Here is a 27,696-nt window from a genome sequence, read left to right as displayed (position 1 = left end):
GTCAAACCTTAATTTTCAAAGATCTGATTTTTGAGGAATAATTTTGCATCAAATTTAAAATCACAAAGAATAGACCCTATGTATAATTCTAAGATATTTCCAAAAATGTAAAAAAATCCAAAAAATTCGCTAATTTGCTCTCAAAATTAATTTTTTATGAAAATTCATAAAAAATTCATATAAATTGACAAAATGATCCAAAAAATCTGAAATTTTTATTAAATCCTTCTAATACTTTTCCTGACCTGCACAAAAAAATTGATGTCAAAATTCGAAGCCATTTGTGAGATCTGATCAAAATAAAAAAAAAGCCTTAATTTTTAAAAATCCGATTTTTAGGGAAATATTTTGCATCAAAATTAAAATCACAAAAAACAGATCCTATGTATAATTATGAGAGATATCCAAAAATGTAAGAAAATCCGAAAAATTCTCTCATTTGCTCTCAAAATTAATTTTTTATGAAAAATTATAAAAAATTCATAGCAAATGAAAATGTGTTCCAAAAATTCTGAATTTTGGATTAAGAGCTCCTGATACTTTCTTCAACCTGCAAAAAAAATTGGTGTAAAATTTCTTAGCCGTTTGTGAGATATGATCAAATCTCTCCAAGATCTTGATTTTGTGTCCAAAACCCTAGCTGCACAAGATTATTCTCCACATTGTTTTACAAAACAACAATATAGGGTTAGAAAAATCTGCAAAAAAAATACATATCTAACAAAAATCTATGTCCCACGGGGCGTGCCAAAATGTTTATGTTGAAAATGGATAACAATAATAACGACATTGAAAGGCTAAATGAATTCAACCACAAAACTCTAGCCTAACAACAACAAAGATCCACCATAACATATGAAGATTACCTAAGACAATGCAAATCAAATGAAATCACAAAGATTATACCATCACATGTCCAATAGGGTTTGGATCTCCATTCTTCCTATCTCCATTGATCTTGCTTGATATATTTGCTCTCAGATTTTATGTGCACAAGAGCTCAACAAAGAATGGAATGTGGTTGCAAGTAGGATCGCCTATGTTCAAAAGCATAGTGCAGTCAAGTAGTCAACGGGGGGGTTTGATAATGAAGGAAGCATCTCCTTATATAGAAGACACTATATGAAATGAAGGGATAAGATTGAGAGGTGTAAAAGAAGGTCGGCTATGATTAGAGGGTAGGTAAAAGAAATAATAAAATAATAAAAGGGGTAGGTAGTGTATGAATTAAGAGATGAATGACATGTGTCATGGGTAGAAAAGGTTAATGAATTAATTAAATAAATAAAGATTTATTTAATTAATAGAAGAAGTGGGATAATTAAATAAATAAGATATTTATTTAATTTGGAAAAAGGAAAATTTAAATAAATAAATGTATTTATTTAAATGAGAAAATAAGGTTAGAAAATGATGAATGAATTAATTAAATAAATAAAGATTTATTTAATTAATAGATGAATTAGGCTTAAATAATTAAATAAATAAAATATTTATTTAATTAGACATGACAATTTTAGGTGTCTACACATATTATGAAAGATAGTTTGCATATTGAGTATTTGATAATTCTTGCATAGCAGGTGGAGTTGGGCACCATGTATGTCAATCCTTTTATAGTTGCATGCATGTAGTGTATGGGATGGTGACACATGACAGAATTGGGCATTTGAATTGGTTATCTATAGTATTTTTTATGTTAGTACATTTTATGCAACAAACTTATCGATTTTTGAGATACCATTATGCTATCGGGTTTGCTTCAAGAATCCCATTATTGTTAGAAATTTATGTTAATGAGTTTATTCATTTTAATTATTGATAATATACGGCATCTTCTTTTGAAGTGTGGGGTTTTCTATATATATTTGTTTGCGTGTGTGTGTGTGTGGATTATTTATTTATGTAATTTTTTTAATGTGCATATGTAGTTGAAATTATTAAGGGTTTTAAGAAATTTTCACTACTACTTTCCTACTTAGATTGGTGTAGCAAGTTGCTTCCACACACTAGCTTCCATTCATAAGAATATCACAATGACAAGGGTGATTAGATAAAAATGACTAATACAAGTTAAGAGATGAGGATAAATCTTAAAAGGTGCATTTTTTTTGCATGAGACATCAAGATGTGGAAACACATGATACTATTCAATATATCTTTTCTCTTAGGTTGTCATATGTAGAAGAGGTTGAATATTGGGAGTGGTGTATCCTAAGCAAGAGATCGCTTCTTACAAAATTTGAGTTGAAAAGAGCTCAACTTGCCAACTAGAGAAATTTAAATATCCTCTCAATAAAACGAAGAGGATGAATTTCCTTATGAGGATGAATATTTTAGTAGCATGACAATGAGGATGATAATCTTGATTCATTTAGATGTGACTCCATGAAATGAGAAGAGGAACATAATAATTGTAATGCAAATGATTTAGTGTTTCAAGAGGATCATAGGGTATGTGCATGGATCTGGGGGACCAAAAGGGCATCTTAAGTGGCCACTATTTTTTAATCAGGAAATACTAATCTTGGATGAGAAATTCAAGATGGTTACACTTAAAATTTTAAGATGCAATAAGAACAAGTGTTGCAGTGCTCTAAATCTACTTTCTAAACTACTATTTTTTTTTAAATAGTGGAAATTGAGGAGTTCTAATAGGGGTAACACACAAAGTTCTATTTTTATCAGGAAAATATAGCATGGTAGTTGATGTGTGGCCCCTATGATTTCAACTTTTTTTAGTATTTCAAAAATTGCTTTAGTGAAAAATTAACTAATACTGTGTAGTTTATGCCCAATTTTTCCACCAAATTTTTAATGAATGTGTGATGATTTACTAATTTTCACAGTGGACAAACGGTGAAAAAACCAAAGTTGAGCATACAAACACCTAATTTTTATGAAAACTAATCAAAAATAAAAAATAATTGACTATGTATAAAATAGAATCTAGTTTCTAAAAATGTAATTCTATTTAAAATTCTAACAAATAGATAAAAAGTGAAGCCAACAATGCCATATGTAGGTTCTTAACAAAAAATGGATACACTAGAAAAATAAATTAAAGATAAGAACCGTAACATATTCAAAACTTCTAAGGGTTGGGTATGTTTTTTATTACTTATGAGGGCTAGCTTATTTTGCTATGTTGGGTGCCTAGTTGTGTGATGCTTGAGGTTGTTTTGTTGCTCTCTGTTTTTTTTGTTTTGCGAGGATTCAGGGCCCTTTTCCTACTAAAGTAATCAAAAACATATTCAAAACTTTAAGAAAACTACATGGTTGGAAAGCTAAAATAGAGCTCTATATAACTATATCATTTTTTGACTTAAATGTAATGTCCCCACTTTGGAATAGAATTTAATAATAAATAATAATAATAATATTAAAATAAAAAAGAATAAAAATAAAATTAAAATATAAAATAATATAATTAAAATTTAATAAGTTAATGAATGGTCAAAAGACATGGAAGGAAAAGTTGTGACTCCCTCAAACATGGGATATAAAAGGGAGAAGAGAACCTCATTTTGAGAAGGGGATAATTTGGGAATCAGAAGTGCAGATTTGATTGTGAAAGGTTGTATCCCTTTCAAAGGGCAAGAATAATGAAGAGTTGCACTCTTTCAAAGGATGCTAATGGTGAAAGGGTCTCTCTTGCCAAAGGGCGCATCCATAATGAAGAGATGTGACCTCTCCCTCACATTGAGAGATATAAAGGAAAGGAGTCTGTTGGTAAACAGATTTGTCACTGCGGTCGTTTATCTGAAACTGACCCTGTTTGCCCGATAAGCAGTGACAAACGTTCCAACAATTGGAGAGATTAGAGTAAAACCACAATCTTCCTCTATGTTTGAGAGGGGCAGCTCCCTCATATGATGGGGTATTGAGGATTTTTGTGTACTTTTAACCTGAAAGTACATAAAGGAGAAAACATAGAACTTAAACCAAGATTAATAACAGAAACCCTACTAGAAGACATACGAATACCAAGTAAGATTCCATAAATGATAACAATTACAAAAAGGGTTACCACCAAATAGGTTAGTCGTGCAACGATGATGAAAGAAGTACAATAAACCTCGACACACGAAGAGAAAAGTTGTACTAGCACATGCAAGTCAAGATACCATGAAATGATGTGTTTCATCAATAGATTTCTCCAATACATAAAGGGATTACTAATTCAACATACGAAAAATTAGTAACAATAATTCATGAATACATTCAAGACACACGAACTCAATGCATTCTTCATTATTCTTTTTGAAAATATACAAGTTCAAAAACCCCCTAGTACAAAGGTATGAACATCAAAAGTTCTCATTTAGTTCCTCTGCAAAAATTCTGCAGAGTTTCCCCCCTGTCGTAAAAGTCCCCTTACATTACAAATAGCCTTGCCTTTATAGGCTTTCCAGAATAACCACCTTAGTAACTAACTTTGGATAGGTTAATAACTAACTCATTCTTATGCAAAAAGAGCTTAGTTAGAAACTACTTCAGTTTTGTGTGAATAAGGACTACTTTCTAACCTTTAGTTACAATGAGTATCATAAGTCACCTTTACAAAAATACAAATTCAAACTTGTAATATCTATGAAGAACCAAGTCATAAGCTATGTTGAGGCACTTGTCCATCTTTATCCACTTCATCTGAAGTTGTCATCATCTCACCATCTAATCATTTGAGATCACAACATGTCCATACATCCTTTCGAGAAAGAGACCAATGAAATGATCTAAATGAAGTAGGCATTGAGCCTTCTCTCGATCCAAGAACCATTGGTTTACCAACAACCTAACCTTCAGGAGCATGTTCTTCAATTGTATTTAATAACCAGCATTCCATTCCACAACCCTTGACAATAATGCATAATGGCATTCACATCCTCAGGAATGGACGATTGAAATAATTGTGTGTACCATCTAACATTGTCTTCACATATAAGGAGTGTATGAAAGGCACAACAAAATCTAAATGTGCAACAATTTAATATAACTTTTGAATAGAGGAAACAACTCCATTTAGATGATCCTACAAAAGATTTCCATCATCATAGAGTCATGATCATTTACAACTTTGTACACACATTGAATCTTTAAGTGCCAAATTACTCTCATGGTAAGGGATCAGTATAACTTGAGTCTCCACTCTGGTGCACATGTTCGCTAGTGTCATTAGTAGAGAATCATACTGAATAATCCATGCCATAATTAAAGATTCCAAGCTCTCCAAAATTTGGTACTCAAGTGAAATTCAATTATCAAAGAATAAAGAAATTTTATAAATCGACCACTCCATTTCTTTCCTGTATCTTCCTTCTTAATTATAAAAACTAGAGTGTCCTCGGTATAGCCATGACAGTCCGTAAGAATGCTAGAAGAGGTTGTCGAGTCAGATTGCATCTGGAAATCGCATTTGCTTGGAAGATTCCAAAGTGTTTTTAACCGATCTGTCAAACACATTGTGCATATGCCGCAATCATTGCATGCAATGGGATGACGTTGTTTGAGGTATTGTGCTGAACAGTGAACATGTGGCGCATTATCTATGCCTCCACATTCTGCATACATGTCTACCAGAGTAGTGGCAATCACGACATCTGAAGGAATTCCTCTATCGTTATGCTTTGATGAATGTCCATACCCTAATCTAAAGCTCCCATTTTGACACGGACAGAAAAGATGCTTGTAAAGGTTGTGAAATTTGGTCGTACACCTGCCAATTACATTCCATAAGGCGACATTCTCTTTGAAGCATTCTGTCAAACAATTCACTTGCCATGATTATGCTCCATGATGCATGTAAGTCTACCAAAGCAGTTGCAGCTACATGACTGACAAAATTCCTCTATCCTCTGCGGTTTGATGAATGTTGTGACAGGTTTGAAGGCTTTCACTTTTGATTATCGGGCAAAGAGGGTGTAATGCTAATGCAACACGCATGGCTTCGGGGCGTTCCAACACAACATCCAACAAAATTCCTTTGACTTTTGCACTTCAATGAATGTTCAAGTGCACCTTTCGATTTCATAACGTGGCTGGAAGAAATGAATAGAGTCCATGGTGCTAAAAAATTAAAACAATTTCAATAAATCCACTTTTCATACGTAGCTCCACTAGTCTTTGTATGCCAATAGACCCTCATTTCATATAAGCATCCTATCAAACAATTTTAAATGCCATATCTTTGCCTCCACATTGCTTATGCATGTCGCCTAAAGCACTTGCAAACGTAATTTCTGATAAGAATCCTCGTGACATTTGTGCAATCATTAACCTGGACATGAGATGATATCCCTCTCCCTCGAGGTATTCTGACAAATAGCTCATGTGTATGTTGATGCTTTCACATTTTATATGCATTCCAAACAGAGCATTGATTGGGGAATTCGGCTTCGCCCTACCAATTGCATTAGCTTGAAAGCTTTGAAATCTTTTTCAAGAAATTCATTTTGTGCATATCCTCTCCCAACAGTGGCTATGCTTCACACTTCACGTGTATTGTCTTTGTAAGCTCCCATGATTTACACGTATATTGACCATGTCATTTTGTCAAACAACTCGCACCTTTGCTTGAGTCCATGATTTGCATTGATGTCAACTAGAGCAATTTGTGGTTTAGTCTTGCTTCCATAATCACAGCTTGCACCGCGTCCTCAATCCTCCCTTATGCACAAAGCAAATTGAGCAGCTCCAAGCAAAACATTTTCTTGATAATGGAAGGAGGACAAACTTGTGTTGCAGGTTTGCATTGTTACTCATTTTGTTCTTGCTTACAAAAATTCATAAGATTGCATTTTCTATGTACACACAAAAACTCTTATGGAAAGGTTAAGAATGCTCCAAAACGGAGCATTTCTAACCTTCTTGACAAGGAGGGCCCACAAGGTTAGGTGTGAGAGGTTATAAATATGGGTTAAGAATTTTGGAGCATTCTTAACCATTTTCTTTCAAAGACTATGATTTTGACCTCAAAAACCATCGACCACGAAGGAGAATAAAAGAGAAATGAAAATGACATTTTTAGACAACTTTTTCCCTCAAATGACCACAAATATTAAATTATCTTTTGAAAAATAATTTAAATATTTTAAATTTAATGCCCAAACTTCGGAAAGACAATCATATCTTCCAAACAGTAGGGAGTTGGGCCTTGAAATTTGAAACACACGTCGATGGTAGGGAAACAAGTCAATATCATCATTTATTCCTCATGACAATACCTAGGATGAGATATTTTAATCATTTTTGGGCGAGGGACATCAAAATTTGAAAGTTTCAAATATAGAAAACTGTAAATTGGGTTCAAGCAAAAATTGGTCACATGATATAAAACGATGCTTAGGACATGTTTATCAAATGATTTCCCTCAATTCTTCGTAATTTCCAAAATTCATCCATTTCTCATATTTTGACTAGCAATGACCTTGGATCACGTGCCCACTTATTACACATAAACACATATTTGGGCCTTCATTCAATATTGGAACCAATTTGAAGTTCAAATTTTAGGTATGCCAAATATAGGAGCAACCGAGTCAAAAGCATCTAGTGACATGATCATCGATCGGATCAGATCAAAACTATTATTAAGTTGCAGGAATTGGCAACCTCTTAGTAGGGGACATTACAGTGGTATCAGAGAAATGATCCTACCATCTTGTAGGATAAATAATCTAAAGATGAATCAATGAATCATTCAAGTTAAGGAAAAAGAATCTAACAATATGTGTATTCACATGTATGCTCTGTGTTTGCAGATATCCATGTGTATGCTTCGTGCTTTCAAGTGTATGTTATATGTTTGATTCATATCTTATGTGTTTGTTTGCTCCATGAGTGTCTATGATTACTATAGACATATATATTTAAGAACATTGTATTTGAGGACATAGATGTGTCATGCTTCTAATCATAAGTTCTGAACATTAAGTGATATCTATGATATTGTGCAAACCATTTTAAGAAGTGCTGCGAGACAAGGATGCGAGAAAACTTGTCGAGAAATTACATAATTATGAAATGTATATGTAATTCATATTATCATTTGTATGAAGAATGCCCTATGATGCATATGTTGATCGAACTGCGATGGTAGTAATATAAGGAAGTACAAGAAGGGAGAATGGTGATGAGGTCCTCCTCTAGGTAACCCACCTCATGGTAGTTGACCGATGGTCCCATGAGGCCAAGGGGGTGTAAGACGGAGTCCACCACTCTTGTGATTAGAGGGGAAGGACATTCAAGACACCCTATTGTATCTTTCCAAACTTCATCATGCTTGATTATTGAGGGAATTTCAATCACAAGAGAAGGACAAGGATGGAAGTGATGAAGGAGAATGATGATAGGATAACTCACTAGGTAGACCGCCTCATGGTAGTTTGACTGGTTGTCCCATGAGGCCAAGAGGGCTCTGGCTTTCACTCCGCTCTTGGGCCTAGGATAGAGGATCTCTTGGACACCTTATCATTCCTCCTTACTCCCACTCTCTTATGGTTGAGTTCGGATAAGGAATTTGATATAACTATGGTTAAGTTAATATTCTTGATCCTCAGTATAGAGAATTTATGTTTAATATCATTTTTAGAAGATTTATACTATGGTTTATATACATTTCAATGGTTTCATAACCTATTGCAGGATCTCAATCAAGTTTGTTCCATTCTAGTTTTACATAAAATGGTGATTTAGGGCAAGAACTAGGGTTTTTACAAAAAAAAAGTAGCAGCGTGTTTATTCTCTGAGTGTTTCAAAAGTCATTTCATATTGGGAATCATTTTGAACATTCCATGATTATTGCTTGAGGACAAGCAAACTTGAGTGGGGCGGACTGTAATGTCCTCACTTTGGAATAGAATTTAATAATTAATAATAATAATAATAATATTATAATAGAAAATAAAAAATTAAAATTAAAATTTAATTAAGTTAATGAATGGTCAAAAGACATGGAAGGAAAAGTTGTGACTCCCTCGAACATGGGATATAAAAGGGAGAAGAGAACCTCATTTTGAGGAGGGGATAATTTGGGAATCAGAAGTGCAGATCTGATTGTGAAAGGTTGTGTCCCTTTCAAAGGGCAGGAATAATGAAGAGTTGCACTCTTCCAAAGGGTGCTAATGGTTAAAGGGTGTGTCTCTTGCCAAAGGATATCCATAATGAAGAGATGCGACCTCTCCCTCACATTGAGAGATATGAAGGAAAGGAGTCAAAAGCATCCAGTGACATGATCATCAATTAGATCAGATCAGAACTATTGATCTATTATTAAGTTACAGGAATTGGCAGCCTCATAGTAGGGGACATTACAGTGGATATGAATACATGATATTTCAAAAGCCCTTCCTCGTATGCATAAACAACTTAAACCGTAACAAGCCTATTGCATTTCATACACAATCCAGTATACTTTAATAGGGGTAGCCCCCAAATCTTACCGAGCCTAAAGTGCAGGAAAGATTTATTTATCTATCATCTATTGGCCCATCCTCTCAACCATTCTAAACATAAATATTTGCAACCTCTTCAGAATTATTGAAAGCAAGTTGGAGAACCAACATTACTTTAATGTTATGTGCAGTTGCCTTTATGCTTTACTAGTCTAACATCCCATGTTTATTTGGCTTGTTCTCATGATTGGAGATGCTTGTAGTGTATATTAAATGCTAGTAGCTATACTGAGCCATTGTGCTCATGGGTTTAGACCATATATTGTGTGAGAGAGGGAAAGAGAGAGAGCCTCAAAGATCAGCGTGCAGATTAATGTTGACTTTGATTAATTCTCTGTGATTTCCTTTGCAAATGATTCATATATATATACCTAAGTGCATACATATATATGCATATAAAACTCTACTATAAAATAATCTTTGTCATGACTACCTCTCTACTTATGCTAGAAACGACAGTCACCTCATTTAATTACAAAACGTTAAATTTCAGTTACAATGGAACCTGGACAAGAAGCTAAAATGAATCACGATAACTAGAAAGGCTTGAATTTAGACCAATATCATATCCACAAGACCTCAAGCTAATTTTGCTTACTATAAATAGAAGGTTCTCAAACATTTGGGTGATTTTATGTTTGTTGGGCCTTGAAAGTCTGCGATATTATTCTAAATCTCCTATTGACAGCTTTTAAGTGGCTACAAAAATGGAAATTATGAAAATAATATATAAAAGAAAGCTATACATATTCAAGAGAGTACGGAGACATTTTCCAGCGTGCATTTTGATATTCTGGACGTGTTTACCATCAACTTATATCACGTAACACACCCTGTATCCCCTCTGCATAGGATTCTGATTCTACAAATTGTAGGAGTTCTAGTTTAGATCAAGCCTCTTTCATTAAAAAAAAATACTAAAATTGCAATAAAGATTGAAAAAGATAAACTATATAAATCTGAAAACATCTGATGAAAATATAGCATTGAAATGACAAGGCAATGCAATGATTGCTGTCTGTCCAAAAAATATTTACAGCCGGGGTTTAACATTTAAACACAGACAGATGAATAAATGAGAACTTTGACAAATAAATTGAAACCTACTGACAGAATAAGCAATGAAAGCATATGGAGGTTTAGCCGATCTTACAGAAATCAGGGATCATGTTAGTATAAGAACTAGCTCACATGAAATGGTGGAAGGATAAATATGAATTCAAATAACAGATTATTATCTCTTGATAAACAAAAGAATATATAAATTGACCTATTAATTAACTGAGAAACACGCACCTATACAGGAGAGAATCAATAATACCAAACATCAGCAATTCCTAATTTAATACACAATAAGAGCCTTTTTCTTATTATATCATTGTACCTGTACTCTACATCGGATTTAAACATTAGGTCCAGCAAAGAAAGAAAAACATCACCACTATTTTATTATGTCCTTCGAGACATCCAAAACCATCTGATGTGCTATAATCATTAAATTCACTACGTTGATGAATAGCATTCTGCTCAGACAAAACAACTAGATCAGCACCTTCTATGAAAAGGTAAAGCAAAATAATATGAGTATCAATTCACAAGGACAAGAACGGGCACTATGACAAAATGAAATATACCTTTTACAACAGAAATGTGAAACACCTTTTACAGAAGTTCCAACTTGTATTTTTAGTTTCAGACAGATTTTGTTTTTAGTCGTTAGACTAAATGGCATGAATTTACATGCTCCGTATTTCCAACTACAAACCTCTCATTGGAACTCTTTCAAAACCATTCAAATCCCATTTTTTTCCACATGTACAACAGGCTTTTACCTTAATATAATATGCCTTAGAGACCAGTACAAAAGAAGTGTGACAATTTACTACCTGTGGTTTCATTCTTAGACAAATGCAGCACCACAAAATAACCCTATCAATGACTGCGTAGTGCCTCTCTATCTATGCTAGAATACCTTCTGTCTCTTTATAAGTTTGATAGTAAAAGGAAAATGAACTTTTATTTAGACCATAACACTGTCTCCAAAGGAAAGAAATTGTCAGAACGAATTAAAAAAAGGTCTTTATCTTAGGCCATAATCACAATATCAAATCAGCACAACAAACAGATTTCAGAAAATTTTAATTCGATCTTGACTTGCAAAAAGACAGTGCACTGGACAACACCAAATGATAGCAACCAAACACCATTTATAAGAACAAAAGAATCGCACAAGGGATGCTGTTTGTGGGTGATCAAATTTGAAGTCCTTCTAAAGTATTAAATGTAGAATTAATATTACTTAAAACTGTTAGTTTCAATATCAAATTGTGTCGGATGCTCTTAGATAAGTCATTTTCTAGAAAAATTGCAGAAATCTGAGTTTCTATGGAGAGAACTGTTGTAAAATCTTAGTTAGCTCAACCAAATGGCCAAGAATGTGGCATTAACTATTAAGTAAAAAATATCTGATGAGTAAAGTCATTTAAACCAAATGAGTGAGCAATAAATGTTTAACCAAATTGGATCTCCCAACAGCAAAGAGTGACCGGCTAAGAAATTAATTCTCATGCTCCAGAGAGTTTGAATGCTCAAGTTGCAAAGCAATAGAAACAGTGAAAAAAGTATGAAATATCAGTATGTGTATTTTTTCTCCATGGGTCCACAGATAATGCCTGCTTCTGCAATACTATGGCTGATGGCATGTAATAAATGTCGAAGTAACCCTACATTTGTTGGAATCCAAGAACACTGAGAGGGGGGGTGAATCAGTGTTCTACCGGTAAAAGAATTTCTGAACTTATTGCTGATCAACCGGATGACAGAATATAAAATTAAAGTGCATAAACAAATGAACACAAGAAGCAATACCATAACAACAATATTTATACGTGGAAAACCCTGTAAAGAGAAAAACCATAGTGGGGCTGGTACCCACAATATCTATATACTTGATCAAGGTATACAAATATTACATAGAGGAGTATGCACATGCATATAGGCTTACTGCCTAGAGTTCACTACTCAAATACACATATATGGAAGTTTCAATGACTTACAGATCATTACAAAATGATTTATAACACAAATGAACTTAAATGATGCATCTGACCATGTGTTGACGTGTATTTTGTACACAATCATACACAGAATAAAATACCCAAGGGTACCTTATCCTCTCTTGAATAAAGTCTCTGATTGCTGAAGATGTCGCAAGAAGGATCAATCAGGGTGACTCCAATGTTCTTTTACGTAGGGTCTCTACGTGTGGATAAGCACCAGTGGTCGTTGTGATTGTTGTGTCATCAAGGGGCCTTACGTTCCGAAATAGAATTTCCTAAACTAACAAATTCTCAAAAAAAGATCAAAAGAGTAGGGCTTGCAAGAGATCTAGTCTAATCTAATCCTAGGAATGATTCAATGTGGACAAGACTTGGCAAGATTCTACCAACTTCAATATTGCCATAAAATAACTACTCAACTGAAATTGATGCGATCTTCTAAGGTAACAAATGATCTTTCAATTCATCAAGGATCATAGACACTACCACAAAGGTACATATCCAAAGTTCAATGACGATTGAAGGTTTAGGTGATTCAAGTTTCTCCAGTTGACCACGCAAGGCGTTCCTACAATCAGCAAGAAGCTAGTGGTTTGGAAAGTGAATCTCACCAAAGATCAAGCCCAACACTTTGTCCTTCAAATTAAAACACTACTTTGACTGAGAATGATTCAAGAAAGTCAACAACCATGAAGATAACCACAAGAATTGCAATAAAACAACATAACTTCAATATTTTATTGATCTCAAAGCCATCATAAACAACAATTGTTTGAAATTCCTTCTTCAAAGCTCAATCTTGCTACAAAGTAACTTGCTCTTATCTAATTGATAATCTCTAATCTCTCTCTAATTCTCTAATTTCTCCTTTTTCTAACTTCTTCTAACTGCAAAATGAAAAGAAATGAGGGTATATATAGCATCCTCAATTACAATGAATGGTCCAGATCAAAAGAAGATCAATGGCCAAGATTATGACACCTAAACCCTAATTAGGGTTTATTACAAATAGTCCCTTTTTTATTGAACAATATTAAATGCATAGCCAAATATTAAATTTGGCACAAAAATCTAGGAGACATAGACCAATGACAATTAAGGTGCCATGTCATCTATAACAACCTTTCTTCTAAAATCTTATTCCCTTTCCAATGCTCCTTTTTAGCATATGCAATGAATCTGGATACGATTCCTTCGATCTCAGCAATTGGAATCTCGAGAAGATTCCACATTCGTTCTTCCAAGTGGATGACCTGATCAAAAGCCTTGAGAAGAGCAGCATCCCATTCAGGTTCAAGTTCTTTGGTTTTCTCAATCAGGAGCATGGTAGCAAACATCTGGTCCCGTTGCTCATCTGTGATAACATTCGCATCTTTGCAAAAGATGACCTTGACCCTTTCTTCCAATTCCTGTAAATCCACATCTGTCTCCACTTCGATCCTCCTGCCAAGAATAGTACATAATACCTCAAATGCTTTGTCCTGGATCAGGTGGATGACCTCCTCAACATGATTGCATTTGATACTAATGTCCTCGAAGAGAACTTCCTTCATCTGGAGTAAAGTTGACCACTGAAGTAAACTATGAGGTCCTCCATCCATTATCTTTTCTTGCACTAGGACCTTCCTTGATGTTTGTCTGATTACTTGCAGGACAGGAATGATAACATCTTTAGTATGAGCAAAGGCGGCTACCGTTATCATTAAGTTGTGGATGATCTCAAGAACCTGGATAGCTCGGTGAATGGTCTGCATCATCCTTGTTGCAAATTCCATAGCAACTGTATGAGATTTGTCAATCCAAGAGCTCATAAGCTGGACCAAACTCCTGACTCTCTCTGCCTCACCAACTGATTCAAGGGGAAGTGCCTGCACAGGAGATACAGCTGGATCCTGACGTCCCAAAGGCTGATTGAGATGACTAAAGTAGCCTCTCCATGCACCGACCTCTCTCTCAAGCTTTCTATTTTTCTCCATTTCTTCCCTAAGCTTGTCTTATAGTGCTTCAAATGAATCAGTGGCCTCATCCAGTGTCTGTTCGGCTATGAGTGGACCGAGCTCGAATGTCTCTATATCATATTCCTCTGCAAGGATCTCACCTTCATATTTGTCCACTGCCGGTGTAGCTATCTGCAATTTCCTGGATCCTGTCTCATCTCTGATCATCTTGGACATCTTAGTGGCCTTCCTCTTTTCTGTCACTTCCTAAGAATTTCCAACAAGGCTCTCTAAATCAATCACATTGTCTTCGTCCTCGATCACAATCACCCTTGTTAGTCTTTCCTTCAACCAATCTGGGATGGCAGATCTTGTTTCTTTAACCTGTATCTCCTTAGGCAATGTTTCTTCTTCTCTGAGAGGAGATGTCACTTCGTTATCGTTCTTGTCTTCATGTAGCTCATTAACTTGGAGAGATCGACTTGATGATCGTTGAGGTGCCTATCCTTCTTCCTGTTTATCGTTCTGAACCATCGATTCCATAGACTCCTCTATCTCAAGTGTCCTCTTCTCTTGTCGAGAAGATGTGCCGGATGAACGATCTCGGTTTGCCTCTTGCTTCTTCTTGGAGGACTCTCTTTTCTCAGGCCTCTCTTTCCTCTTCAAGCCTCTCGGATGGGGATTGTCTTCACTTACGCTTCGAAGGTTGCCTTCGCTTGCACTTCTGGGATTAGGATTACCTTCACTTACACTTGCCCCACCTTCTGCTGGTCTTTCCTCCAAAGTAAAAGTCATAGATATGCCCTGCTCTCTCAACTTCTGATGCTGCACATCAACCCATCTGCGAGTACAAGACAAAACTGGAGCCATCAAAGCATCTAGATCCACAATCTCGGGTTCATTCCAATCTAGCCTCACTGATTTGCTTTCTCGATCATAAGATGATTGGAGATGTCTGCCATTGTCCTGAGCTTGGTCAGCCACTCTGTAAATCTTGCATTTCCTAATGAAGTCTAAAGGCAATCTAGAATGCATCTTTCTTTTCACTTCAAGATCATCTGAGAGATTCATCACAAAGTCTTCTATCTGAAACTCATGCTTATATTTTCTACCGACTGTCTCCTCTATATACCCATAAGGATCAAAGCTCTCTCTCAAGGCAAAGAATGAAAATGAATACAAAGCTAACTCCTTCTCTGCATCATCCATGGCTGGAGCATTAGGACATACCTCAACTGAATTCCCTAATATGATAGGCACAGAGATTCCATTTCCATGTCTGTGTCTGAATGCCTTCACATAAGCTGCCAACTGTCTAGTTACCTCAAGTAACACTATTCTGTCTGTCGGATATCTCGGCAACATGTATGAAGGTGAAGGACAACCATGAACTCTAATATATGTAAATTTCAGAAATTGGATAAACCAAGCACCGTACCTCTTTACAAGCTCTTGTGCATCCTGAGATAGTCTATTGTGAATTCCGCCTTGCAACGTCCTGGTGATGTTCATCGTGAAGGTATCATTGACTAACTTGTAGTTACTTCCTGACGGATGATGCAAGTGAACATAGGAATCACAAACTCTGACCTCCCCGGGTCCTCTTCCAATCACTCCTCTGTGAGGTAATCCTGCATATTCAAAGCTCCTGATCAAGGCATATATGATGTATGAACTCATGTGGAAGGACTTGGTAGCCTTCAGTCTCCTTAACTGTACGTCCAAGCAATGGCTAATCATTCTAGCCCAATGAATTGTTCCTTTTCCCTGAACTATCACTTGGATGAAGTAGAACATCCACTTTTCAAAATAAAAGGCTTGAGGGGCTTCTGTGACTCGGTTGAGCAGTGTTATCAAATCTCTGTACTCCTCCTGGAAGTCGATCCTATGTGGTGTGTTTGGAATCTTGCTCAGGCGAGGACGACTCTTGAGTAACCAGTTCTTATTGATGATGCTTAGGCAAGTGTCTGGATCATCTTCGTACATGGACCTGGCTCCTTCTATGCTTTTGTTAATCATATCTCTGTGCTCCGGAAGATGGAAAGCCTCACTTATAGCCTCCTCCGAAAGGTAAGCCAAAGTGTTTCCCTCCTTGGACACGATCGATCTGGACTGTGGATCATAATGGCGAACACACTCGATCATCAACTCATGGCACTGGATTGCTAGAGGGAAGCCGGCCGCCTTAATGATGCCACTTTCAATTATTCTTCTTGCAACAGGTGATGGCTTGCCAATGTAAGGGACCTCTCGAAACTTCTTCGTACTGAAGTTTCCCAAGTTGGTATCTCCAATGTTGCTCCACTTCGACACGATCTTGGTCTCCAATTCTTCATTCTTTTGATCTTCCTTCATGAGAGTTGGACGACTGGTGGATGCTCCCGCCTTCGGGGTCGCCATCATAACACCTACACAACATTTCATAATAAGTAATAGATTTTGCAATGTATAAATATAGATTAGATTAAAGATTGAATTTAGGAAACTTCATGATAAGTCTTTGAGTTATCATTTCCTAAATACGATTGAGCTACAGGAAATTCAAAATTTCAAAATTCAAAAATTCAAAATTGAGGCAAGGACGACTTTAAAATTCAAAATTTAGACAAGGGAGACTTCGCCATACCTCACTTCGAAAGCTAACTCTAACAAAAGAATGTAAAATTAAGGAAGTTGGCCTAGGTAAAATGAAGATTGAAGTCTTCAACATGATCCTCCTCTAGCAATTGCGCCTTCCTTGTCAACTCCACCACCCTTGGGGTCTTCAACGTCTTTGATAGAGAATTCGCTCCACTTCTAACCAAATTCGCACTCCTCTTGATGAGATTTCGAACCTTTGTATTCTTCTCCAAAATCGCATGTAAATGAATGATTAAATGATGATTTGAAATGCTTCAAAATACCCTCCTTATATAAGCGCTCACTTCTTTAATTACCTCTAGGCCGACTTTTGGAAATAAGGCAAATAATAACAAAAAAATTAAAATAAAAGGAGGCCGACTTTTGTATAAATATAAAAATAAAACCCAAGCGCTCTCCCTCTTATTTAATTAAATGCCTTTGTAATTAATAGTTCGATTTTTTTTTTTAAAAAAGGCTAAATTAATTAATAAATGCCTTGTGCGCACCCATTAAATGCCAATTTTAATTAAAAATATTTCAAAGTTTATCGATTTTTAGCATTTAATGCAATTCAAAAGGTATTGGCGCCTAAACATGGGAAGAATAATGAATATTAACCTCATCGCTCTGGTCCCTGGGAGAGGGACAGGAGCGATTCTTGCTTTTCCTCCTTGGTCCTTGTTTTTTCAAATTGCCAAATCAACTTGCGAGGTAAGCAATGATCATCCTTGTTTGTTCTATGCATGCCAATTTTGTCCTTCGCAAAGCAAACTTGATTTTTGGAGATTTTCGCCCTGGTCCTTGACTGAGGGACAGGAGCGAACTTTATATTTGAGCTCAAAATTGTCGAGCCTTGGGGTCAATTCCTTGTTTATCATCATCGAAAGGCATTCCTTACTTTGCAAAATTCTTGCCTTGGCGTGATTCTGGAGGGAGATGTTGGATTTCATAGAAATCGCTCTGGTCCTTGACTGAAGGACAGGAGCGAACTTGCATTTATGACACAAAATTATTGATTTTTGACGTTAACTCCTTGTTCATCATCTTCCCAAAGACATTTGGGATCCCGCATGACCTTGCCTTGCCGTAGCTTTTGAAGGAAATGGTTGATTCTATTGAAATCGCCCTGGTCCTTGACTGAAGGACAGGAGCGATTTTTGCTTCTTTGTGCTAATCCTTGATCGTATCAACTTCCAATTGCTTTGTAAACGTAGAATATCACTTTCTCTTCCATCTTGAATCCCGGACACAAGAAATAGTACTTTGAAATGCAAGCATTTTATGTCTTTTGAAGATTTCGCTCTGGTCCCTTGGAGAGGGACAGGAGCGCTTTGGCCATTTCCCATCACATTTCGCGGTCTTTGTAACTTCACTCTTCTTCGAAGCATTTCCAACATCATCGCCACCTTGTACCTTGGCCTGGATTCATTAAAATTCGGAGGGGAAGGCTAAATAACAAGGATTTCACCCTGGTCCTTGACTGAAGGACAGGAGCGATTTTACACTTATGGCACAAACCCTTAATCATATCAACGTTAAATTGTCTTCCAGGCGTGAAACATTGCTCCTTATTCCCTTTTGAGTCTTGCAAACGAAACTGGCACTCTAAAATTAGGCACACTTGAGGATTTCGCTCTGGTCCCTGGGAGAGGGACAGGAGCGAATTAGCTAATTTGAGCAAGTTTTGTGGTCTTTTGCAACTTCGTTCCTCTTAGAGACATTCCAAACATCATTTTGACTTCGTATCTTGGCTTGGACTCGACCGAATTCGGAAGGGAATGCTAGATAATGCATATTTCGCCCTGGTCCCTGGGTAAGGGACAGGAGCGAACTTCCATTTGTAAGCTCATTCGTGTTTTGCCAACCTTCAAGATTATCTTCAACGGATTGGTTGGGTCGCCTTTCCTTCATCCCAAACTTGAAATTCGCTTTTCCTTGGTCCGAAACTTATCCTTTGAGAAAATCACTCTGGTCCCTGGGAGAGGGACAGGAGCTATCTCTGAAATTCGCCTTGGTCCCTGACAGAGGGACAGGAGCGATTCTGACTTTTTGGGTAGATTTTCTCCATAATGGCACTTTCAAGTTATATTCAACGGATAAAACACACTTTCTTTGTTCTTCTCCAATCACGAAATCATTCAAATCTTGCAAGGATAAGGCAATCTTGGATTTCAAGCTCCGGTCCTTCAGTGAGGGACAGGAGCGAATTTTGTCCTTAAGGGCAAATGCTCAACCTTTCTTGCAAATGACTAAGTCTGGATGCTTCATCATGTTGATTTCATCTCTTATTGCGTCCCTGATGCTTCAGTTTGATCAAAATGAGGTCCAAAATGGTCTAAGTAAGTCATTTCGCCTCTAGTCCTTGGCTGAGGGACAGGAGCGATTTGACCTTAAACCTTAAAAAACTTGCCATTTTTTAATCTCAAAATCTTCAAAACTTTCAATTCATGTTCAACTGCATCTCCTGACGACCCTACACAAGACAAATGAAACAAATTAATAACCAAGATGTATAAAATATCATTTTCGCCCTGGTCCCTGACAGAAGGACAGGAGCGATTTTGCTTCCATAGGCCAAAATATCAAGAATTTAGGCTCTCAGTCACTTCACAAGGAAAAATTAGGTTATCTCTAATGCCAGGGATCAATTATTAAAATTTCCAAAATTTGGTCAAAAATCACTCGGACAAAATTTCATAATTCCATCATTAACACTTAGGCAAAATTTGGACTTGCTTTCAAAATTCCGACTGAACCTAGACAGACTCACTCTATTGTAAAATTGCATCCTACGGGAGGAAGCTCAATAATTCTTCAAAATGGACTGGACTCCGGCTTAAAAACATCGAAATGGAAACCCTAAGGCTTAACCCTAGTCCAGACGACTCACTCACTCACCCAAAACCCTAAAAGCAGAGAGAAGGACAGGCAAAACCGAGCAAAAAGAGGGGGTCCCCATTTTAATGGGGTGATGTGTGAAATGGTCACAACACCATGCTGGATAAGTTCCGGTTGTAGCTCTGAGATCCTCAACTAAACCAGTGATACTGATACTCTATTCTACTATCAGTTAGGATTGCGCACGTGCAACTGTGCACATACAGTATCAATCGCGCATCAATTCGCATACTATCAATCTCTTGACTCTTTCGCATCTCAAATCACATCATATGTATGTATCAAATCCATCGCTAAGTGATCTCCCTTATATACCCTTATAACTTGTTCATCATGTTAGCCTCGCACGCTACCTTCAATTCCTCAAATGACTTAACCGGGTCCCATAATATGAATTACCGGTACCAAGAATAACCGGTTAACAAGTGTAAACCATAGGGTGTATACTGGTTGGCCTTATCTAGACAAAATAATAAAGTGATGAATCCGGATGAAGAAATACCATCTCCTGAAGATGAGTTGCCATCAATGACAACCCAAAAATACAATTCACCTCAGAAGGTGACTACCGGATGAGTGTCAATTGACAACAATATTTATATAGTTTCGGTGTTTATTCTAACGTAATTGTAGGTCAAACTAAAGTATTGTGCTAATTTGAGTATTTCAAATGATTATTACAAAATGATGGTCTCAGATGCCCAATAACAATTCCTAGATATTATATTTAATGACAATGTTTGTGTCATGAGCAACAAAATAATTTCTCTCTAATCCACAAACAGATTTTGTCAGAATGAATTCAATAAAAAGTGAAACGGTGAAGGTACATGACCAACACTCCACATGGCAGAGTTAAAGCATTCTACGACACAATGTGAAAGTTTCGAGTCTGCCAAGTATCTCCAGACCAAAGAACAAACTTAATAGTTTTACAAGTAAAAACAAAATGTCTGAGCACAGAAGAAGGGGAAGACAAGATACTTATGAATTCACAAACAATATGTACTGTCCCCTTTTTGGACTGGCAGTGTAAAGAGTAGCATTGAGTGAGTGAACAAGCAATTTTGGAATGGCTACGGTCAGTTAAAAGTTGAAATAAGACAGATAAGTCAGTTAAAGAATCAAAGAAGGAAATAAGGTGGTTGAATCAGTTAGAGTCAGATAAATAAGGATGAATTTGTTAGTATATTGTTATCGAATGAGGAAGGTACTTGTCCATCAGACTGTTACTGATTGAGAACTGGATTGCCCACGATTGACGAAGCATAATGGCAGCTCTTAGAGGAAAAGAAAAACATACTTCAAAAAATCACAAACAAAAATTAACTTTATGCTCAAGCTTCTAGTAGTAAAACGGTAGTTGATACTTGATAGTTGATGGCATTGGGAAACAAATCCCCTAAAGCATGTCAATCTGATTTCTTAGCAATGGAAACCTTCAAGAAGCAGTGCATGATCCTAATTGCCTGGAAATGGAAACCCTTAGTTAACAATTCAAGGTCCTGATTTCTTGGGGAATAAAACCCTCAGGAAACAATTACATGGTCCTGATTTCATGGTGAGTGAAACCCTTAGGAAGCAGTTCATGGTCCTGATTTCTTGGCAATAGAAATCCTTGGGAAGCAGTTCATGGTCCGGAATTTGAGGGGACAGAAACCATTGAGAAGCAATTTGTGGTTGAGAGTGTCCAGGAACATTAAGGCATTCAGATTTGCATACTAAGCGTGCCCAATTAGTTGTATTAGTCTAGTGTAGTTCAATGAATTGTATGTATTAGAATTAACTTCAAATAAATAAAATTTTATTGATGCTGGAATATTTTTTAGTCTGTTTTCTCTTGTATGCATCTAGTTTGAGTGTATCAAAGCTCAGATCTGCCCAGCCTATGGGAGGTTCTAGAAATAAACAGGTACCAGTGCAGCATTTCAATAAGTGATAAAGGATGCATATATCAACTTACAGAACAAGGGAAGCAAAAAATGCAACACACAAGGATGAAGAGCAAGTGCCTTGGGATCCAACACATAGGTGCTTGGGAAAGGGGCATGTACACCTGATTGAGGTGTACTCTGATGGCAAGGAAAAGCCTGAGCCTCATGCACAGATGCAGAGAGTGTGGAAGAGACGGCATTACCTATAGGTCTTCCATCATTAGAGGGAGTCAGCTAAAAACTTAGCTCACTCAACTTTGAGGGCAAGCAAATTAAAAAAGGGACGATTTGAAAATGCTAAAAATGCAACACACAAGGATGAAGAGCAAGTGCCTTGGGATTCAACACATAGGTGCTTGGGAAAGGGGCATGTACATCTAATTGAGGTCTACTCTGATGTCAAGGAAAAGCCTGAGCCCTGCATAGAGGCACAAAGTGTGGAGGGGGCAGCATTATCTGTTAAAAAAGTTAATCCTTACTTGGCTTAGGTTTCTTTATTTGTATTTAGTTTGAGATATTCCTTTGGAATCCCTACATGTAATTTGTCCTCTAGTACATGTGTGAGGACAAGTCATTTCTTTTATTTTCCTTTATTAAGGAATATTAGTTTATCCTCCTTAAGAGGATGTTGACACATTGCACACACATATTGTGAATGGTGGCATTCATAGAATTGGGAGTTACTTTGTAACTCGTCTCCTCATCTCTATTTAAAAGATGCTTCTCCTCTTATTCTTCACTTTGGATATCATTGTAATGAGCTTCTCTCTCTCTCTCTTTTTCGGCTTTGCCTTCATTCATAATACATAAGGGGTTTTTCTTTTCTTTTCCCCTTTCAAAAGCTCTTGTGTCTCCTCTTCAAGTATTGGGTGATTGCTCTCAAATTGCTCTCTACTTTTTGGTAACGTTACTTCAATCAACATACTTACTTGGATTTATACTATGGCTGATTCCATCTAGGATCACAATTGTGCTGATTTGTGAGTATTTAAAGACATTTTTTCAGTTTGCTATAGTGCTTCTATAGTGTTGTTGCTGATTTTTGGAGATTTCAAGCAAGATCCCAGCGATAGGTGATTTGAATTTGCATCACCAAAGAATATTCGGGTTTTTGGTGGATTTTGGACAACATTTGGTGCTGGATCTGAGTTATTATAGTTGAGCATCACATTGACAAAGTAAAATTCAGATATTTAGGGCACCTTGCCAGTCAAACCAACAGCTGCACTCATCATTTCAGTCATAACTTAGCATGCAAATGAAGGCTAAAGTCAGTTTCTGAGTTGTTGCAAATGTTCCCAAAATAATAAGTAATTTTAGCATCATATTTGACAAAGTCTTCAAAAGTTTCAAGTCAGATCTAACTTTTCCATACTAGCCGTACATCTACAGCTAGCCTTTAGAGTCAGAGATCCAAGGAAAACAAAATCAGAAAATATTGTTTTGTCTGATTTGAATGGAGAAACAAGGATTACTTGCATTTCTGAAATTTCTGGCACAGCAAGTCAAACTCTAGATCAGGCCGTATAGCATATACAAGCATTCCCAGCCAATCCATACAGTTGTAATAGGTCGTATAGCATACTAATGAATGCAAAAACCATTGTAAAATTCTAATCAGCGTTTGGAACAAATAAAATATTTTCAATGAAGATTTCATTGAGTTTTCCAGAATCCTAGGGTCTCATCAGCAAGTTTTGATTTTTATATGCAAACTAGGGTTTGGAATTGGTGATCAATTGACCATTTAGCTGTTTGGTTTCAGTTTAACTTTATTTCATTAAAACCAGAAAGTTGAATAAAATATTGCATAATTTAATTGGGAGCATTTCAAGGAACTTGTTAGTCAAACTACCATCAATAGAGGATTGGATTACCTATGATTGAGGAAGCATTGAGTTTATTGGCAGCACAGGGAGAAAAGAAAAAGATACTTCTGAAAATTACAAACAAAAATCAACTTTACTATTAGGCTTGTGACACTGTCACAGCAGCTGATGGCGTTTGGAGAAGGAACCCTTCAAGTGTGTCAATCTAATTTCTTGGGGGTGAAAACCCTCAAGAAGCATTCATGGTCCCGATTCCTTGGGGATGAAAACCCTCAGGAAGCAGTTCGTAGTTGAGAGTGCCCAAGGTCATTTGAGTGTTCAGATTTACATGCTGAGTATGCCCAGTGAGTTGCATCAGTCTAGTGTAATTGAATGATTTGTGTGAATTTTGAATTTCACAGAAATAACAACTATTTGTTGCTGGAATATTTCTGGGCATACCTTGTCTTGTGTTCGTTCAGATCTCTACAAGGTATATTATATATCTCAATTCATTGATTTCATGTCATTATCTTATTTACTATTAAATATGTGATTTTAATTAGCCAGACCAAAGTACGAACCTAATACTGTTATTAATAACAACAAAATTTTGGAGCCCAGAATAAAGGGAAGACAAGATACTTATGAATTCAATAACAATATGCAATATATATGTCAATTCACTGATTTCATGCATTATTTTATTTAGTATTTAATTTTGTGATTCTAATCCATTATATGCATATAAAATTCTATTATATTCTGAATTTCATTTTGCAAAATTTTCCCAAACTCCCAAACACCCTCCCTAAACCCACCGAACATTTAGAGCCTTGTATGTATGCTGAACGAAAACTATAAAATCATTAACTGACACAATGCTATACAAACTATACGAAGTTGAGCACTGCTTAAGTGAGTCCAAACAAATTAAACTGGTAAAATAAATGAGTATCTCTCACATTAAAAATGACTGTAATTAGAGATGGTCACGAGTCATGTCTTCTCTTGAGCCATTTCAAATAGGAACAAGTACTCAAAGAAGAAAAAGTACCACAAATGCATTACAGGTTAACACTAGAAACAAATAACAAGAAATAATACAACTTCTTAGGTCAGATATAAAATCTGGATTGCATTCATCCAAAGCATAAACTCAAAATTATCATATATATATATATATATATATAGAGAGAGAGAGAGAGAGAGAGAGAGAGAGAGAACATATTTACAAAGACTCTATTCTTTTAAGCTATAAACCTTCTAAGATGAAGGCAACTCTTACAACATTTAAATAGGCGAAGCATTTATGGTACTTGCTTAATTGTCAGCAAGTACTACAAGACGATTCACTATTAGATTTTTAAGTTAGCAAATATTTTGGCAACGAAATATACAATTACTGAATTATCTTGCAAACCTTATTCAGCTTCCTCACAATAGACTATCCCAATCAACAAAGGCTTCCTTTAAATAGACTATCCTAATCAACATACTTACTCAAATCCATATGGAGCATTACTGTTTGGTTGCACCTAGAACCTGAAGAGAGTCTCGATGCATTGAATTTTATATTCATTTCCAATCTAACATATCCAAAAGCCATAGCACTTCACAATCTGAATTTGCAGCATCACAAAAGTCCACTTCAATGCCAAACACGTCCCTTTTGTCGTCCATTTTGTCATCCTGAGAGTCCACCAGCAGCAATGCTATCCAAGCTCTGATCTCTGACACAAATGGATACTTGGGCGCAAATCTCAAGTAATCATAGGTCAGTGCCCTGCATGCTGGTCCATCAACGTAATCGAAACCAGACTTATCAATAATGGAAGCAACTTTGTCGTCGTCTCTCCGGCCAACAAGCAAGGAAACACGAATATTCTCACTGAACAACTTGAACCTGGGATTCACAGGAATAGTCATCTTGCAAGAAAGGCTCTTCAGATGGTCCTTCATGATATCACAGATTCCAGCTGGGGGGTTGATAATCCCCGATCGAAGCACTGATCCAGGTACTACATCAGAATACACTGACCGATCAGCCAACCATATGTCAACATAGAATTCAATATCATCAAAACTCAATCTAGGAACCGGAAGGGCACCGCGATCTCTTCTGCAGAGACTCATGTAGAGCTTGTGGTAACCCCTGGACGCACCAATTGGAGGAGGCCTCTTGTCTTTGAACATAGAAGGCCATCTTTGGGCGCACAATTTTTTCCAGAAGTAGTCCTCTTTGGCTACGTCTCTCCACTGCTTGCACACACGCATGCATGAAGCCAGGTCTTGTACACTCATGAGAGGGAAAATAATCTTCAATATCTCTCCGGAAGACCAAATTTCGGCCATCTATAGCTTAAACCCAACCAAACAATATCTATCAACAACCTGACACTATACCTTACCTAGATTTATACACTCTATACGAAAATGGCCTTCAACACCTGTTCAAAACATAAAATTTCTGCCATTTTTCCCTAAAATCTGACAAAGCCAAAATTCCGGAAACTTTCCTGAATGAATTGTATAGAATTTACTCAAGTTTTTATCTTGAATAACCCAAATTAGTCAATTGCCTAACACAAGATCTTAACCAGGGTCATGCGATGGCCTTCATCAACTCTCCATGACATCAAATCTCTCAATTATGGGCTCAACTCTAACTAAACGAAAGCAAATAACAACCTAAACCTACACATTGACCAGATTTAAGAGCTCTCCGAACAACCCATCTTGTCAAGGACAGTTTTAGAATAATCATTTCGTGTTAAATTCGTCAGACCAAGGGCAGGTAACTCAAAACCCTTAAAAGTCATCTTTTGGTGGGTGATATCCTTCGGGTCAAAGAAAAAGCAAATCCAAAACCCTAAGAATCGGACATCGCCTGCATAGACCGTTCCTGGAGTAAGTCAGCATTAACTTTAATAGAGACTGCATAAATTGAATATTTCAAGCAATTTCGGTAAAGAATAAAAGAATTTAAAATTCATCTTGGGTTGTGATCAATGCAATTTTCGTTGGAATAAAATGGGTTGCAAGACATCTAGAAACTTGAAGATGATGGATGCGCATTTGGTTGATTCAGATCTTACCCTTGAGTGGAATTCGATAATGGCTGCTGCGATTCGAACCTCTGACCTTTCGTCCAGCGTTAACGTAATCAGCAAAATGGAGACATTAAACTTCTTGTAAAAGCATCTAATCTTTCAAGTCAAGACAAGACAAGCTGTCTATAATTGACTTCCGTTTACACGCCATTTTTATATGAGGGAATCGGATCCCTCTATGGGTGCTCTTCTCACCCGTCAGCAACTTTTTATATTATATTTATTGATGTTTGAGCTTATTGTTATTATTTAGATTTTTAACAGTCCTGCATAGTCTATTATTATTTATTTTTATTTTATAAAAAAAATTAAAAATAAAAAAATCAATAGATAAGTAGGGAGAAGCTAATAGTGACAAGGGATGGTTCATTCGTAACATCATCTCGGGCCATGTTGATATATGGGACAAACCAAACAACTACGACCCCATACACCTTCCATTGATGTTGATCTTGCCACTTAAGCGGCTTTATTGTTATTTCTATCATCTTGCTTTTGTGGATATGTGTATATATATTTAAATTAGTGAAAACTAGCATTCATCCAAAAAAAATTTGATTGCCTCATCTAAACATAAGTAAAATTAAAAATTGATCCCTCACCTTCACATAAGAAAAATAAGAAACATGTGTCTCTTCTCATTGTTGATTAGATTTTGTATTTAGTAGAGAAAAATCAATTTACCATGTTACTTCACAATACACAAGGGCTATCGTGATGACTATAATAGTGCTCAATAACATTCAAGTAACAAGAAAACATTAATAGAGTTGAAATTTGAACCACAAATTATGTTTAAATAAGACATAGATTATTGATAAAGTTGAAATCTATCACAAGAATTTAGTCACTTAAAATGTGATAAAATTTAAT

At 36.3% G+C, this 27,696-nt stretch overlaps 1 protein-coding gene across 1 annotated transcript; it reads right to left on the bottom strand.

Annotated features, from left to right (window-relative positions):
* Positions 1-24,938: 24,938 nt before the first annotated feature.
* LOC131033143 (F-box protein At5g39250) lies at positions 24,939-26,975 on the bottom strand. The gene is made up of 2 exons (XM_057964283.2): positions 26,809-26,975; positions 24,939-26,600 (listed from the first exon to the last, which is right to left on the bottom strand). Exon 2 carries the CDS (start codon positions 26,063-26,065, stop codon positions 25,289-25,291), a length of 777 nt encoding a protein of 258 aa, XP_057820266.2. The 5' UTR covers positions 26,066-26,600; positions 26,809-26,975; the 3' UTR covers positions 24,939-25,288.
* Between the last annotated feature and the right edge of the window lie 721 nt (positions 26,976-27,696).

This window comes from Cryptomeria japonica, chromosome 3 (assembly GCF_030272615.1).
Source record: "Cryptomeria japonica chromosome 3, Sugi_1.0, whole genome shotgun sequence".
Classification (NCBI taxonomy): Eukaryota; Viridiplantae; Streptophyta; class Pinopsida; order Cupressales; family Cupressaceae; genus Cryptomeria; species Cryptomeria japonica.
The sequence above is the reverse complement of the archived record's forward strand: the minus strand, read 5'-3'. Positions and strand labels throughout refer to the sequence as shown.

Bases quoted from the DNA above. Each gene is read 5' to 3' on its own strand.
- LOC131033143 (XM_057964283.2), bottom strand. From the start codon at position 26,065: ATGGCCGAAATTTGGTCTTCCGGAGAGATATTGAAGATTATTTTCCCT.